General features: G+C 41.7%; 1 protein-coding gene across 1 annotated transcript in view; it reads right to left on the minus strand.

Annotated features, from left to right (window-relative positions):
- Window positions 1-4,006: 4,006 nt before the first annotated feature.
- Window positions 4,007-16,769, minus strand: part of MIA2 (MIA SH3 domain ER export factor 2) — a 52,120-nt gene continuing 39,357 nt past the window's right edge. Inside the window, exons 21-29 of the mRNA XM_056851658.1 lie at window positions 15,874-15,909; window positions 14,566-14,633; window positions 11,257-11,339; window positions 10,750-10,878; window positions 8,912-9,070; window positions 8,349-8,480; window positions 7,158-7,231; window positions 5,652-5,886; window positions 4,007-4,401 (exon numbers count right to left, since the gene is read on the minus strand). Coding sequence (XP_056707636.1) covers window positions 4,232-4,401; window positions 5,652-5,886; window positions 7,158-7,231; window positions 8,349-8,480; window positions 8,912-9,070; window positions 10,750-10,878; window positions 11,257-11,339; window positions 14,566-14,633; window positions 15,874-15,909 — 1,086 coding nt within the window. The 3' untranslated portion in view covers window positions 4,007-4,231. The remainder of the gene's footprint in view (window positions 4,402-5,651; window positions 5,887-7,157; window positions 7,232-8,348; window positions 8,481-8,911; window positions 9,071-10,749; window positions 10,879-11,256; window positions 11,340-14,565; window positions 14,634-15,873; window positions 15,910-16,769) is intronic.

The following is a 16,769-nucleotide window of genomic DNA, read 5'->3' on the forward strand; positions in this document are numbered from 1 at the left end:
GCAGCAGAGTGAGCTAGACAATGTCTTTGGTTGCTTTGGCACCTGCAGAATGTTGCAAGTCCTTGACTTTTAAAGTTTTTCACTTCTTGCCTGGGAAGATGTTTAACAGAAACCATCAACAGCCATCCTGAGGCCTGAAACTGAGAATTGGTAAACTTCCTATTTTAAGCTTCAACAAGAAGACGTCATCCAGCCATACCTTGCAGCTGTAGGCAGTGTACTTTTAGGTCTCACCGGATGAGCTCAGTTCCTGCCCCCTCCCAACGCACATGCTGATAATTTTGTTTTATTCCTCACCACCTCGTTGTCTCTCCCACCCCCTGCCAATGTTGAAGTAGAAATGTTTGCCTTGTGTTCATACTTTTAAAAGATCGCTTGGTTCTTTTCTCTTTTTTTGTAAACTCAGTTGTTTTTAAGCTGAAAACTCCAGAGAGAGGGTGGGAGGTGAGATTGTGACATCATAATCCCCAGTCAGTGCAAAGCTTATGTCTATAAACTCGCAGAGCCAGTTTGTACCAAAGTCCCACAGAAAAGGCCATACCTCTGTCACTAATGTGGTGAGTGCCCTTCTGGACTACGTTGACTTAAAGTTTTAGGTACACATGTACTTTCCTATGCACAGTTCTGAAAGCTGACCATGGCCAAAAGGCAGACAAAAAAAATATCCTTAAGATATATCCTCAAGATATGTCATAAGTTTTCTAATATGGGCCCCAAGCCTACATTACTGTCACAAAAGCGGTGTGGTGAATGACTGTGCTCTGAATACAGAAGTCAGTCCCACTGAGTTAAATGGGACTTGCTCCCTAGTAAGTGTGCTTGGGTTGACGCCTGCACTAAACTCCAGGCAATTTAGGGGTTTCAAGGTCAAAGATACAAATCTGAAGTAGGCTTGCAAATATCAACCCATAAAGCTGTTACCAGATAACTACAGCACACCCTCACTCTCACAGCAAAAGCGGCGTAGCAACAATTTGGCCTAGTTGAAATTGCTAGACAATCTATGTCAATTTTAAGAGTTGTACCAGGGAGGCCTCCCACCTGCGTCTTTCTTTTTAAAGAATTTATTCAAAAAGGATTGCAAAGTAAAATATATTCCTAACAAAGACAACAGGCAGCATGCTCTATCCTAGCTCCCCAGTGAAAAACTGCCCACCCTCTCATAAGGTTCACATAAAGGTGTGCTCATTTACTGGAGATGCAATCTACACCCTCACTGACAAACAATGCAACCATAAACAGAGGCCTTTTATGCACTGGTTATTCGCATCACTGTCCCTCAAGTACTTCGGGGCTTCATGTATTTTCCAACCTTCAAAAGTCGCCTCGCTCTCCCCTCACGTTTTCAGGGTGCTGTTTTACCCAGAGTTTTAAGTCTGCCTTGATCCCAAATCAAAAGCTAATCCTGTGCATACCTGTCACTTTGGTTTTTTCTCCTGCCTATTCTCGCTTCTCCCTCCCACATGTCTGTCCCCCTCATCCAACCCCTCCTCTTGAAGCCATTATCAAGTACACTAGCAAGAGAATACTGGAATACCATGAGGTTGCTTATTTGGTCAGTTTCTCAGCTAGTGTGGGTCAGTTTCATATGGAACAGTTGAGAGAAGCTGAAATAATCACAAACAGCCTCTGTGGCTGCTTAGTTGGACAGTTTCACAATGAGTGTGGGTCAGTTTCAGTTCTCAGCAGGATGGAACAGAGCCAGGCTGATTTGCAGCCCTCCCATTATACGTATCCTCTTATAGGCATGAAAGACTTTTTTTTTAAGTGCAAGACTACTGATGGAACAATGAATGTCACAAATGACTGTGCAAGTGTTCTTATGATCGCTGCATTGAGTTATGCAGAAACAAATTGGTCGGGGCGAAGGGGTTGTTCACTCTTCTCTGCTTTAGCTGTAAAATGGCCACTCAGTTCAGATCAAATGGGAGAATCCTGCTGCGGGGCTGGTGATATATATATTTTTTTAAAAAAATACACTACAGACAATTACAAAGCAGCGTTTTTTTGGGGGGAAGACACTCATGTATGGTTCAGAAGCTCCGCATTTTCACTGGGGATGCACAATTGATCACAAGGTACTCCTAGAATTTCTTCAGGGCAAAAAGCCCCTGTGCGTAGTGTTTTGAGAATTCGACTGCAAACCACTTCTGTGGTTAAATGTTTCTCTCTAGATGTCTATAGTCACTACGCAGTTTGCCCGCTTATTATTTGACAACTCCTCGTCTTTCTAGAGCCTTTTGTTTAGCTAGACTGAATGCTAACCCCTCTGGTTATGCAAGGCAGAATTTTGAACATACCATACCCAGAAAAGACCTGTCCTTGCTCTTCTGGCTCTATTGATTCATTAGCTCATGCCCTCTTGGAATGCTGCTTTTATGAGGAACTTAGATCATGTTATAGCTCTCCCCTTTTAATATATAAATCTAAAGCCTCTGTGTCTGACATGCCTTTTTTATTAAATGACAAGGATCCCAAGGCTACATTGTCAGTGGCAAGATTCATTTCAGTCCTTATATCCCTCAAACATGAGATTTAAAATTACGCTGCTCAAGATCAATGGATCAAGGAACTTCTAAGGGATAAAGAAAGATGTCTATAGTATATTTCTTTGTTCATAAAGTATTTCACAAAGTCTTTCAGCTGGTAACTCGTAACATGTAACCTCCATGTGCTTCACCAATTTGTTATACCTTCACGAGAAATATGTCTGAATTACTTTACCAATTAAATACAGAACGACAAGCAATTAAGAGCAGAAACAGCAGGCGGGACTCCCAGCTTCAAGTCCAGAATTCTAGCTCTAAGAAGGAGGTCAGGATGACCGATTATTATGATTGCTTGAAGGCCACCTGATAAGCTTCACAGCTGAGCAGGAACTTGAAGCTGTAGCCATCCTAATGTTATACTCCGTGTAGCATGGGGCTCAGAAGGGTTCCACTCTGCTTAGGATGGCACTGTTAGTAACCCAATCATTCCATTTTATAGCATTCTAGAGTGTATACATCTGGACTCATTGGTAGAACTTAATTAAAAAAAAACTTTTTATGAAGCCCAGAATAGCTTAAATATAATATATACAGAGCAGCAGCCTATATTCTCTCTTCAAATGATCTCCTTATATTGCTTTGATAGAAAGTGTACTTCTCTGCTGTCCTCACCAGCAGAACTTCTGTGCACAAGCCTCCTAAGGAATCGTGTCTGGTCTGTACCTGACAGCAGTGGTTTTCATTCTTGCTTGAAATGCCACTGCAGGAACTACTGGTCCATCAAGCACAGCACAGTCTGCTGCCTAGAAGCCCTCCATGATCACAGGCCTGAAAATACTGGGGATTGAACATGCTCTCTTAGGTGAGCAAAGCTGATAATCTACCTCTGATGTGGCCCATTTTCAGCATCTCATTCCCATCAGAGGGCAGATTTGGGAATTCTGTTGAAGTGGTAGGGCACTACTGAAGGAAAAGAAGGTCTTTTTAAAGTTATTAAAGATTCACAAACACAGTCTTGACCAATTCATTGAGAGAACTGGCCCATCCATGTCTGATGAATTTATAAGTAGTACATATGAAAATAGATTGTGGGAGAAAGAGTTGAATTGCTAGTCTTGTGAGGTTAAAACCCTTGCCAGCAGTTACCTGTGATACTTGTGCAACCACATTTTCATGCACCATACATATCAGTAGTGGATATGCAGCCTCCAGAGGACTTACCGGATCCTGCTATATTCCTTCTACACTCCTTGCTGGAAAAAGGTTCCAAGAAAGCACCACAGCAAACAAATAAAGGAAAAGTGTGCCATTTCTAAAGGACTACCATGAATCGTACTTTTGGAACTGATGGAAAGGAGGAAATAATGTGTTTCGTTAAGCACTCAACACAGCAGTTACTATTAAATCTTTTAATTTTTTTCACATTTGCCTTTTAATTTAAGTCTACTTTTCACGTGCAATTACTTCTTATGAGACCAGACATGGCCAGAAACAGCTGGATGTTCTTACAGAGGACGGATTTGTACATCTACATTCAAAAATTAAAAATAATTTAAAATTGCTATTGTACAAAGGAAATCATTTATTTACAGTTCAACCATTATTTACGCAGCACTCTCCTGAGAATAATTCTATTAAGCTTCCATTTCACCAGTCACATCGAGTTGCTTAAGTAACAGCTGTTACTTAGCAGCAAATAATTCAGTCAAGAGAAAAGGGAGACTGAATTACTCTAAAAAGAATCAGGCTTCCTGTTGTGGTTCTTGATGATCTGTAGAGGGTGCAGTTGATAGCTGTGTTAATCCTGCAGGCAGTTCATTGCTGTTATCAGGTGGAGGTGGTGGAGGTGGAAAAAATCCACCCCTCGGGGATGGATACTGGTAAAAAGGCCTCAATGGAAATGGAGTTCTCACTGTTTAAAGAGAATGATCAGAGTCCTCTTTAGCCATTACTGAACAAAGGAGCTAATTTCTTAGAGACTTTATGGACATGCACTTTACTGAGAGCAGCAGAAGTTTTAACCAGGAAGCAGAAAGGGAAGATTAGAAAGGGAAGGAGGTCATGTACGCCAGAGCTTGTTTCTCAATAAAACCACTCTATGGTGCTATAAGAATATTGATGGGGGAGAGGGTAGGCAAAATGAACAGTGAATGCTTCAGTGATATCCATTTCCATTAATAACTACTGATTTTGTCCTCCTAAGTGGCAGATGCTAATTCTACCTTCACAAAGGAGACTGGCCAGGATGGTCTAGTGTCAATAGTAGCCTCTGGGAGACCCAGGCACAAAGCCACACTCTGCCACAAAGCTGGCCTAATCTACCTCAGTGTTGCTGTGAGGCTAAAATAGAGGAGGAGATAACAATGTATGCCACCCTGAGCTTCTTAGAAGAATAGAAGGATAAAAATCATATTAAAATAAATAAATGTAGCAAACTATTTAAAATTCCAGCCTCTATCCTTGAGCTCAACATTTTAACCCATTTACTGTGAAAACACTGGGCCTGTTTTGCGAATCCAGTCTCCGCCTGAGAATGGAAACAGATTATAAATTATTCTGGATTTTATCAGACGAGATTGTTAATCAACAACTTCCTTTAAACTTAGGTGTGAGTTTTATGACTGTAAACTGGTATACATTTAAAAGGTAAAGGTCCCCTGTGCAAGCACCGGGTCATTCCTGACCCATGGGGTGACGTCACATCCCAACGTTTCCAAGGCAGACTTCATTTGCGGGGCGGTTTGCCAGTGCCTTCCCCAGTCATCTTCCCTTTACCCCCAGCAAACTGGGTACTCATTTTACCGACCTCGGAAGGATGGAAGGCTGAGTCAACCTTGAGCCGGCTACCTGAAACCAACTTCCGCTGGGATCGAACTCAGGTCGTGAGCAGAGCTTGGACTGCAGTACTGCAACTTACCACTCTGCGCCACAGGGCTCCTGGTATACATTTAAGCTCCACTAAAATAATATCTTCCACTAAAAATAGTTTAGTTTTTTCAACCTACTTGGCCACCCATGACTAACTAAAGCCCCATTAATTTCAGCGGTACCTATCTTTTCCCAGATGCCTCAAGTTATCCTGCTTTTCAAAATTAACATATTTAAATGAAAACATTTAATGACCTAGTTAGAAAAATAATGTTTAGTGGAGCGATTACATACTTGGCATTGAAGGATGTGGCAGACTGGCAAAATCTCTTGGAAAATAGTCACGAGGTCCATACACACCACTAGGAGGCACTGGTGGAAAGGGAGGGCCTCTTCTCATGAAAGGCCCCCGTGGATCCATTGGCATTAGAGGAGCTCTCAGTAAAGGGAGAGGGGGAGGAGGCACAACCCCAGGACGAAAGTTTTCAGCTTCAGGAGCAACAGGATGGTCTGAAACATTGGCCATATTCTGTGGAACAACAAGAAGAGTTGGTTTTCATACCCCGGTTTTCTCTACTGTAAGGAGTCTCAAAGCGGCTTACAATCACCTGTCCTTCCCCCCACACACACACATAAAACAGGCACCTTGTGAGGTATCTGGGGCTGAGACAGTTCTAAGAGAACTGTGACTAGCCCAAGGTCATCCAGCAGGTTTCATGTGGAGTGAGGAATCAAACCCGGTTCTCCAGATTAGAGTCCGCTGCTCTTAACCACTACACCATGCTGGCTCTCAAGGGAAAGGGATACATTAAGTTTTGGAAGTAAGGTATTTTTACAAGACACTGAGCTACAGAGGTAGCTAAAAGCAGGCACCCAACCCAAACCAAGGAAAATGTGCCTACATGAATTAACTGTTCCAGGATTCCAAGGCTGCATTCAGATGGCAGGAAAGAGACTCAAATCATCAGGATCAATGTCCTCCATCCCCTCCTCCTTTCATATATTCAGCTGCAATCAAAGACTTCCTGGTTCAGTTTGCTGCGATTTCTGAATTTAAGTCTTAAGCCCATCAGTGTTTCTCTCTCTCTCTCAGTAACTAGGGTTCTAAACCAGGCTGTGCTTTACAATCCAAGTTACTGAGAAAGAAACAATCCCCAACTTGTTAGGACACACACATTCAGAATCCCAACAAACTGGGGTTAGCTGCTGTGTGAAAGAATGTGCTGGATTGGAAGAACCACTGGCTTGGTCCAGCAGGCTCTTAATGAAACTAGACTGAAGACCTCCTAAACCAGAAAGTCTTCAATTGCAGCTCAGGATGTGAGGGGAAGGAGCAGACAAGTTTGAGACTCATTCTCCTCATGAACAAATTGAGAGTTGTTTGTGATACCTGAACCGTGGAATGCTAATTAAAAACTGGTCTCATCAAAACATGACACAATGTTATCCTTGTGTGGGAAATATATTTCACTCATTTCCCTGATGGCGTTTTGCCTGTGCATCCTTTCTGCAGTCTTGCTCTTTCATGTTTTAAAGTTATTCATTTACAATGCAGAGATCAGTTTCTCCTGGAGAAAACTGCAGCTTTAGAGGTGAACTCTATTGTATACCATAAAGTCTAGGAGAAACCCCTCCTCAGACATCACTCCCAAATCTCCAGGTATTTCCCAAGCCAGCACTCGCAAATTTAATCACAGATAATGTGTGTTCAGTATGGGGAGGTGTCAACAAGATAATTATATTACAATACAATAAACAGCATTGTGGCAAAGGAAAACATTCTTTTAAACTACTACTCACACTATCATTGGGATTATCTTTTACTCCATTTCCACTGAAGCCCATTCTCAAGTGATTCTCAGATATGTGTCCATCTGGGCAAGGGAAAATATAATATTCGTTTTAGCATTAAGGAACCTTCTAGATACATTTCCTCCAGATCGTAGGAACACTGGACCTATGACAAATTCCTCAGGATTCAGATCCCTGTAAATCAGCTGCAGCCAAACTATCCAAGACTTGTGATACTTCAACGACCAAAACATTTGTTGTGGCAGAAGCTTGCATGAGATAGAACCTATCTCATCACATGTTTTAACACCATGTTTCAGCACATTTATTAATGCAGTTTGTGAGCATATGTTCATGTTTCTGTTTGTTTCAAATACAGCTCCTGTATCTGAGCTGCTGTTTTACCACCAAGACAGAACATATTTTAAGGCCAATAAAAATAAGGCTAAATTCTGTAACCAATTTTTGCTCATAAAGATTACTGCAATAACTACAGATTCTTCTGAAGAAGCCCCTTGGGCAAATCACGTAGGGAATTTTTATTCTAAGTATTCTAAGTAATACAAAATCTTTTTACCTATTTTGCACCATTGGCCTTGGCCTTATTTTTATTTCTTGTTACTGGGGTGGCCCTTTTGAGTAAGAAATGTTATCCTTTGAAATAGTGTGCACACCACATAATATTATGTAAGTGCTTTACTGGTTGCAGAGAACTATGAAGGACTATATTGGCAAGGCTTATGTCAAAGTCTGCATCAATGTTTCACCCATCTTTGATCTACAATGTGGGGTGAAAGGATTTTTTTCTAGTATGAATGAAGTATTTTTTTCAAAGTGTGACCATAGTTGACACAGGGATACACAGTTACTCATATCAAGCAATAATTTAACTTATGTTAAGCAAAACAAATTAGTCCAATTAAATTGCAAAAGGACAGCAGAAGTTTCCTAAACTTTTAGTACCTCTCTTTTTGTTTCATAATTGTGTTACAGCTTGCATTATACACAGCAAACAACATTTGTTTCATAATACCCGTCATTATTGGCATAGTTTGGTATGTTACTACCAGAGAACAGAAAGTGCTAAAACCTCTGTGTGTCTGGATTTCTTGTCCTAACTACTCTAAAGGATTACTTACTGCTATAAGCAATTTCATAATAAATTCTTTCATTAAGGCACACGAAGGCAGCAATTCCTACCTGCTTTATCAAAAGAAGGCATATTGTAACTTCTTAGCTCTGCTGGGCCTGAAAGCCTTCCAGAGTTTGGAGGGTTGGGATAAAATCTCTCTTGTCTTTGAGGGGGAAGAGACTGGTCATTATACAGCTGACCTACAATTCAATAAGATGTATGTTTTATTTAGTGGATTAGCTCTAAAAATCAGACCCAGTAAACAATGCCTGCCATCCTAATTTATCTGGTATTCCATGCACTATGAAATATATAACATTAAGACATGAGGAATAAGCAGCACTTATTGACATTGGTCAATAGAAATCTGACATTTAACTCCCATTTATGGAAGTCTTCCACCACCCAAACAATACAATGGAGTACTGAAACAGAGCTATTCAAATTTTTAGAATCTACTCATGGTCTTATTTTTACATATACCCCCCCCCCAAAAAAAACCCCAAACCCTTACACCTGGAGAGTCCAGTGCTGCAGCAATGTAAAGAACACAGAAAGGCTCCATTTTAATTTGCAGCAGCAGTTTTAGAAATACATATTTCACAATGAAGAATGTTCCGTATTTAGTTACCTGCAGGAAGAGGCATTATCCTGCGATCTCTGTCCCATGGAGGGGATAAAGAACCACTGTCTGAAGGTGGTCTGTGAGGATTAGATAACCTGTCAGAACTCAGCTCTTCTCTTTCATTACCAGCCTCATACATGGCAGCGTTCCCTGGTCCTCTTGATCCTAAATCAAGTAAGTTAAGCAATGAATTCATTCTCTGGAGATACTGGAAGAGCTTTCATTGAGTCCGCAAGCACCAAAGTCATGACCTTTTAACTTGTTTGTAAGAAATGGGGGGGGGGACATTGCTCCTGAAGCCCCTTCCCTTGGTGAACTGCAGTCCCATGCTCTTTCCAGTAGGGGTGCAAGTGCTCAGTCACAAATACTATATCTGCTTTGAGGGGGGGGGAACCTGAAACAAAGTCTACATTATATTCAGATTCCTCTCACTGGGTAAAGAAAGAAAGAATGTTAAAGCCTTTTCATCAACCTAATCAGCCCTCGCAACAATTTGGCAGAGATTATTTTCTCAGAGCCCTCACCTGCCCCCTCCCTCCCCAGTAGTTGGAGAAAGACCATCAAATTCATTTCCCCACCCCTGAATTCACTGCCAAGAGTTGCATTTTTAAAGAAAGAAGTCAGCTGAAAGAGATTAGAGGGGTTTCCCCACTATTTAGAAGAATATATTATAAGAATAAATAACTGATAAAAGATGCAGTAGAGACAAGTGCTTAATTAGAATGGTCTCAGTATTTAATTACTATTCAGAATGTTGGCATCTTCTTAAGTTATGGTGCATTCTTCTTACCTACACTGTTACAGTTATACAAGCTCAGACTCTGAACAACAGCAGAGTGCTAGCAGCGCTTTAAAGTCAGAGACTGAAACTTTCTCCAGCCTCAAACAAAAGGAATGACTGCTGAGATCATTCACCACATTCCATCCATTTTTATCACTTAAAAACTAAACTTTCTTCTGCTGAGGAATTCTTGCTACAAATAAAAGTTCTACTTTCATCTCCGTTCCTTAGCTTTAAAGGTGCCGTTGGATTCTTTTTTTATTATTATTACTAAATGAACTGCTGGTTTTGAAAAAAAAGCTTGTTTTTTAAAAAATTAAAAACATTTGGGTTTTTTGTTTTGTTTTGGCTTAGGCATCCGCCCAATTTGTATTGGTTCCCAGATTCAAAGACGTCACATGAACACACAGCGCTGCCTTATAATGAATCAGACTGTTGGTCTATCAAGGTCAGTCTTCTGACTGGAAGTAACTTTCCAGGCTCTCAGGTAGAGGTCTTTTGCATCACCTATTGTCCCTCCTGCCCAGCACATGCTGATACTTAGATTTCTTCAAGCTAAAAAGTAGTCCAAAGTGGGTTGTTCATTCACTCATCTAAAAATGTAACTTTGAATCCAAGCAAATATGAAGTGGGAGGAAAATTACTGCTACCACTTTTCCAGAAATCTTGTGCAAGTGCTCGCAGTAAGATCCCACATCATTACAGCAGTTCTTGTCCTTCTGCAAGTTGTTGAGTAAGGGGACAAATCTCTTTAGATCTCATTTTACTTATTCATAAAAAGCTCTCATGCAAAGGGTTTACAGTAGCCCTCTGTGAGCAGGAGGTACCAAATCCATGAGAATGATACCTTTGGCTCCACCCCACATGTTAATGCAAACTATCTTTAATAAATATAATCCCCAAAGGTATTGTGTTGCTGGCACAAACCATAGGGCATTTATACTGAAAAACCTAAAAGGGTCCTTTCAATTTATATATTCAAAAGTCATTACCAAGAAAGGAGGGATAGACGAAGAGGAGAGAGAACTCATAATAGTTAAATTTTTAAATTTAAGAATTGTACCTCTTCCTCCTCCACCTGGAAGCACAGGTGAAAGTCTTAATGGACCCTCCAATAAGGTTGGGGGGGAAAGAAAAGCTCTTGTTTCAGATGAAGGTCTGCCCATTGGTGAGGGTCCATATGGGGAATGCTCTGGAATAGTTAAAACAAAATACTAAAATTCACAAGGTTAGCGTTAATAGGTGTGTGTGTGTGTGTGTGTATATAGAGAGAGAGTAATTATGCATATCTCACCTCAGATCCTGTATCTGTGTGACACAAGATTGTGTCACAAGATTTATAATCTTTTCTGGAATTAAACCACTTTTGGGACTAATTGAAATGATACTTCAGATTTAAAAGAAGATAAATTTAACTGAACATCAAAATAAATGTATACTGTGCTGCAGTTCATTGAACTGCTAATATCTTGCATGCATACAGAGCCAGCTATACTTCCAGTAAATATTTCTGCAAACTGTCAGGATCTCTATTCCTACAACAGAAAGCACATTTTAAAAGGTACTATACCTCTGCCAAAGGTTCTAATTGGAACATCAAAAGCGTAAGGATCTTTTATCAAAAGATCACATTTAAATTCTGATTCTGTTAATCTAAAGGAAAAAACAATATATTACCAGAGTGTTTTAAAATACAATCAAGTCAGTTCATAACATGACATAGTATTTCTAGGACACAGTTTTTTGGCTCATGCAAGATAACATATGCCAATGAAACAAATTATGAAGATTAATAGTTAATATATAAGAAACTACTTCGATAAAATGCTAGTAATCTAATCCTAACATTTCTTATGCCCAAAAATAAGCCATGTGGTAAGGATACTTACAAGGCTTCCCAAGGCATTATGTTATTGCCATACCAAGAACACAAAAAAATTGTTATGCTCACAGTGCATTTTAAGCTATGGCTCACAAGGGGAAGATGCTCACAGAGGGGCAAACTAGACGTGACGATATCCCTGGGTCTGACCTGTGGATGCTGCCACTATTTAAAAGCCTAATGAGGCAAGTTTAAAATGTCGCAAGGCCTGACTAGGCCCCATAATGTGTCAGGGTGGGGTCCTCTTGCCTCCTCCCCCGGACTGCTTCAAGTGCTGAAATAGCCGTGGGGAGAAGGATGTGCAGCTGTTTCAGCAAGAACATCTCACTGAGCCACTGGCTTGATCAGGATCAGGCCCTCATGACGTTTTCAAACCACCTCATTTGGCTTTAAAATAGCAGCAGCTTCCTCAGGTCAGACCCAGCAATGCTGTCATGTCCAGTTTGGCCCTGAGACGGACCTTTCCCATCTTTCCTCTTCCCACAGCAGCTCTTTGCAACCCCTGAAAAGGTATTGCTAGTGGCCACAGGATCCCAGCAGACAAAAAAACCATCAGGTAAAGGGGCGGGGAGCTGCAGTGAGAAAAGGGAAAGAAGTGCTTTTGCACCCATGGTGCACTTGTTCTGCTGCGCTGAAATCAGTGCAAGAGCAAAGAGTGGTGATTTCACCCAATTCCCTCTCTTCTCTTCGGTGTTTTGTCTACAAGGGTCCTATGACACCCAGAAATAGCTTCCTGATGGTCACTGAGGACTGCTACAGGAAGCGAGGGGGAGATATGCCACAGTGAGCACCTTCCATTCATGCAACCACAGGATCCAATCCTTAGCGCCCCAGTACTTTGCTATGTATGTTCAGAACGGCTCATGAAAAAGGGGAACACTAATCTTAGGACTGTTCATGCTGCAACATTCTTTAGCATCTCAAGAGTAAAAGAGGGTTTGATTTTTTTTTTTTACAAAACATATTAAGGGCAATAGAAGATGAGTCCCTCAATTGCTATAAAACACCCAGTGACAAAACAGACTTTCATTAGCCAAATAATACTATTATTAATTGTTCCTTTCCAAAATAACCATCTCATTATCTTATATACTAATAGCGAAGTCGGCCAAACATTTAGATACTTAAATCTGGTGACTGGAGCTGTGAACCGGCAAGACAGATCTTTCTACAAACCTGAAAAGGGCCCCAGGTTTGCTGAAAAATTAGAAATCTAAAAAAATAGATTGGGGAGGTTAAAAAATCCAAAAATAATAGACAGAGCGCCTATAGCTTTGAAATTCTTTCAGTGGCTGTTGCTAAGCAACCACAGATTCTAGGCTTCATTTTCTGTCACTAAAAGGTAGAGGGAGGGGGCAGAGACCTTTCCAAGCCTACTATTTTGGCCTTTGAGGGATGACTCATTGGGGCTAGGCCAGGTTAGACTTGCCAGTTGCAGGTTTGGAAAGTCCTGGAGATTTTGTGGTGGAGTCTGAGGAGGGCAGGGTTTGGGGAGGGGAGAGGCCTCAGCAGGATATAATACCATAGAGCGCACCCTTCAAAGCAGCCATTTCCTCCAGGGATACTAGGCTTGCCAACCTTCAGGTGAGGGCTGGAGATCACTCGGAATTACAGCTGCTCTCCAGATGACAGAGATCAGTTCCCCTGGAGAAAATGGCTGCTTTGGAAGGTGGACTCTATAGTATTATACCCTGCTGAGGTTGCTTCCCTCCCCAAACCTCACCCTCCCAAGGCTCCACCCCCAAATCTCAAGGAATTTCCCAACCTGCAGTTGGAAACCATAAGGGGAACTGATCTCTAGTTGGGAGATCTGTTGTGATTCCGGGAGAGCTGCTGCCCCCACTGCTGCTATGGGGGGAGGGGGGGAGGAAGGAAGCAGGTGGGCAACTGATGGGGGGAAGGGGAAGAAAGAGAGAGAAAGTGACAGGCATGGAGGAGAGAGAGTAAGAAAGGGGGTGGCAGGAGGGAGAAAGAGCGAGAGGCTGAGAGAAGTTGGGGGAGTGGGGAGGAAACAAAGGTGGGGGGGATGGGATAGCTGCTCCCGCAAATTTCTTGCAGGTCCCCAGTTGTTTTGTCTAAATCTTAAAAGTGTCACACACAAAAACAAGCAGCTTCAAGTTTTAAACACAACGAACTCCATAAGATATAACACTTCTTTCCATTGTAAATCTAATTTAGTTAACATCTTCATTTTTTGAAAAGCCTTAAGTCATGTCACAGTATAGAAATCCTTCACTTTTCCAAGAATGCTTTCCTACTGGGAATTTTATTTTGTTTCCACATCTTGGCAAATATTAATCTTAGCAGAGCTATATTCAAGTCCAGTAGTAGCCTAGAGACCAACAAGATTTTTTTTTTTTTGGGGGGGGGGGGTATAAGATAGGATTCCTATCTCACTACAGATGCTAATTTTCTGCCCCTAAGCATTTCTACCCTGCTCTGATCAACCTGGTTACATTTTGCACTGCACCTCTGCATCCTGACTCCTTTCTTGGTAACACCCCTTCCATCTGAACTGGATGTAAGGACTCAGGGACCTCCATTCCTACTTGTGTCTGACAAAGGGAGCTTTGACTCTCAAAAGCTTATACCCCGAAAATCTTGTTGGTCTCTAAGATGCTACTGGACTTGAATCCAGGTCTTCTACTGCAGATCACCATGGCTACCCTCTGAAACGAATCTTAGCTGCTGTCACTACAAGCACACGGAACTGTGTTGGAATGGATACCACATCATTTAACAAGACTAGTTCCAGTGTAGAAACAACCTTGTATGCAATACCATGTGACAGCATTACTACATTTTCCAGAACTTCTCTGCTCTGATACCGTTCCGCCACAGATGAGTAAAGTTAACTTAAGGTTCATCACAGAACAAGCAGTGATTGCTGGCACCACTATAAATTCTTGTCAATGGGGCTGTGGAAAGATGCCAGTGATGTAGCATGTTAAGGGTGGGTATTTGTAAACAAATGTACAAAGTTAGCTCAGTACTTACTGTTGTCTAAAATGCAAACTTTCCTTCCTTATATCATTGAGGTGCCTTTCAGCTGCTCGGGCTGTTAGCTTTAAGAACAAAATGCTCATCAAATACTTATTTTAAGAAATGGTAAAGAAACAGTTTATAAACTTCTTTGCAAACTTAAGCAGTGTGTGAGAAGCACCACTCCCTCAGCAAATGACACCTAAAAGGAAGCATCCAATTCACACACTTGACTGGATCATGGGCGACCATCACATCCCAAAGTTCTGTAGTCCTAAAGAGCGACTGTTGAATAAAACCTCCATGATACTTGGCACCTTTCCCCTCCACTTATCTATTTCTTGATACTGTGTTAATACAGCTGCAGGGGAAGCTGCCATCTGGACAAAACCCTGTATTCTATTTGAAGCAATCTCTCAATACATTTGAATTACTTTATAACAGTGGAGCGAGAGTTCTTTTTTATTTGTTTGGTTTTGCGGTAACATTTTGTTCCACCAACTGCAAAGTTATCACAGGACAGACTGTCTTTACTGTCGGGTAACAGCCAAGAACAGCCAAAACATTTATCAAAATGGCACTGAAGTAGGCCCAGAATGCAACTGAGTAAAGCTAACTATTGTAAAGAACATCTAGTCTGAAGGATTTATTTTTACATCCTACCTCCTGCTGCAGCTGGCAACTGCAACAGCTTCAGTGGTGTTCTATATCAAGCAAATGAAGCAGAGCTGCCCGGATTTCACCCCTTTTGCCTGGGCAAATCCACACTGGCTCTCTGGGCCTAGGGTTATGCACTAAGCTCCATAGAAAGCTTTGTTCTACTCTCCATTCTCACCCCCTCCTGAATGTGCTTCTGCTATGTGTGGTAGTTTTCTAAAACACAACTGCAGCTGTGTCAATTGTTACCACTCTTCCTGCACCTGTATCCTCTTCCCTGCCATCCAAGTACCACAGAGCTATGGCACCTGGCTTTGAAAGACCCTTTCATCAAGTGGGAGGGACAGATATTGTTTAAAACAGCACGTCAAAGATTCCTAAAGTTTTAGTGAACGATTCGAATGATTGAAGGAGCAGCACGCATCCATCAGCATTTGCAGCAGCCTTCACAGAACCTAGAAACAAACACTTAAGCTTCCATTAACATGTAATCCTGGAGTCTAAAGCAGCAGCTGTGTGTTTTTTCTGGGATTTTTTGTAGTCCAGAGGAACAAGCACACATCTCAGAAAAAACCAGATGTGCAGTAATCCCTACTGAACCCACAAGACGGTAGTAAACACCACACATTCCAGGCAGATTCAAGAGCTTTAGTACTTGTGACTTACCCAATTGTCATGAGCTTTCTTCTCATGTGACATAATCTGTTAAAGAAAATTGCTTATTAGATCTAGGATGCCCAACTCAAATAATTCCATTTCTACATTTTCACGCTCTCAGTTTGCTGCACTGCCACATTAACTGTGGCAAAACACTGAACCATATTTTAATGCAGTTTTCCCTCTCCTTTTTCAAAAACATGCAGTCAGCCCCTTTGACCCACTGAAGCTCAGTGCACTGTACCACTACAGGCCTACTCTAGATTCTCTCCCGGTTAACCCTCCCCTCTTTCTACATTCCACGGTATTTTCCTGTTCCCTAAAATGTGAATTTGTCTCTCTCCACCCCAATCTCTAACTCCCCTTTGCTTGCCTCCCAGCCCTCTCACTGCATCCCCCACTGCTCAACTATTTCTCCCCAAAGGGCTCGCTGCACCCCATGAACCCCTTGTGTCCTGTACTACCCATCTTCCTTTCAGCAGCACAAGTTTCTCTCCACCCCCATCTCTCTTTCCTGCCTTTTATTATTGAGCTTGGTTCCCCCCACCCCCACTGTCTCCCTCCTATTTGCAGAGTTCAGCAAAGGGTTTCACACTCTCAGAAATTAAAACCAGTGAACGAGTCCAAGATGCAGGAGAGCCATGGAGCCTGCCAGGAAAAACTAGCTGTTCCCTCCACCATGCACCTCTAAATCTAGGGAGGAGGAACACCACAGATGTAGAAATACAGGCGATGATGGGCTTGAATGAGCTATGGATGTTTCCACAAAGAGGGAGGAAAGCCCTGCAAATACTGGGTATTTTGGATTTCCTCAAAGATGCCACTGGCCCATCATTTTCTGTTATGCAGACATACATTAGGTGGTACTTACTCTGTTTTACTCAAAGGTAGGCTATGTGAATAGT

Source organism: Euleptes europaea, chromosome 6, assembly GCF_029931775.1.
Source record: "Euleptes europaea isolate rEulEur1 chromosome 6, rEulEur1.hap1, whole genome shotgun sequence".
NCBI lineage: Eukaryota > Metazoa > Chordata > Lepidosauria > Squamata > Sphaerodactylidae > Euleptes > Euleptes europaea.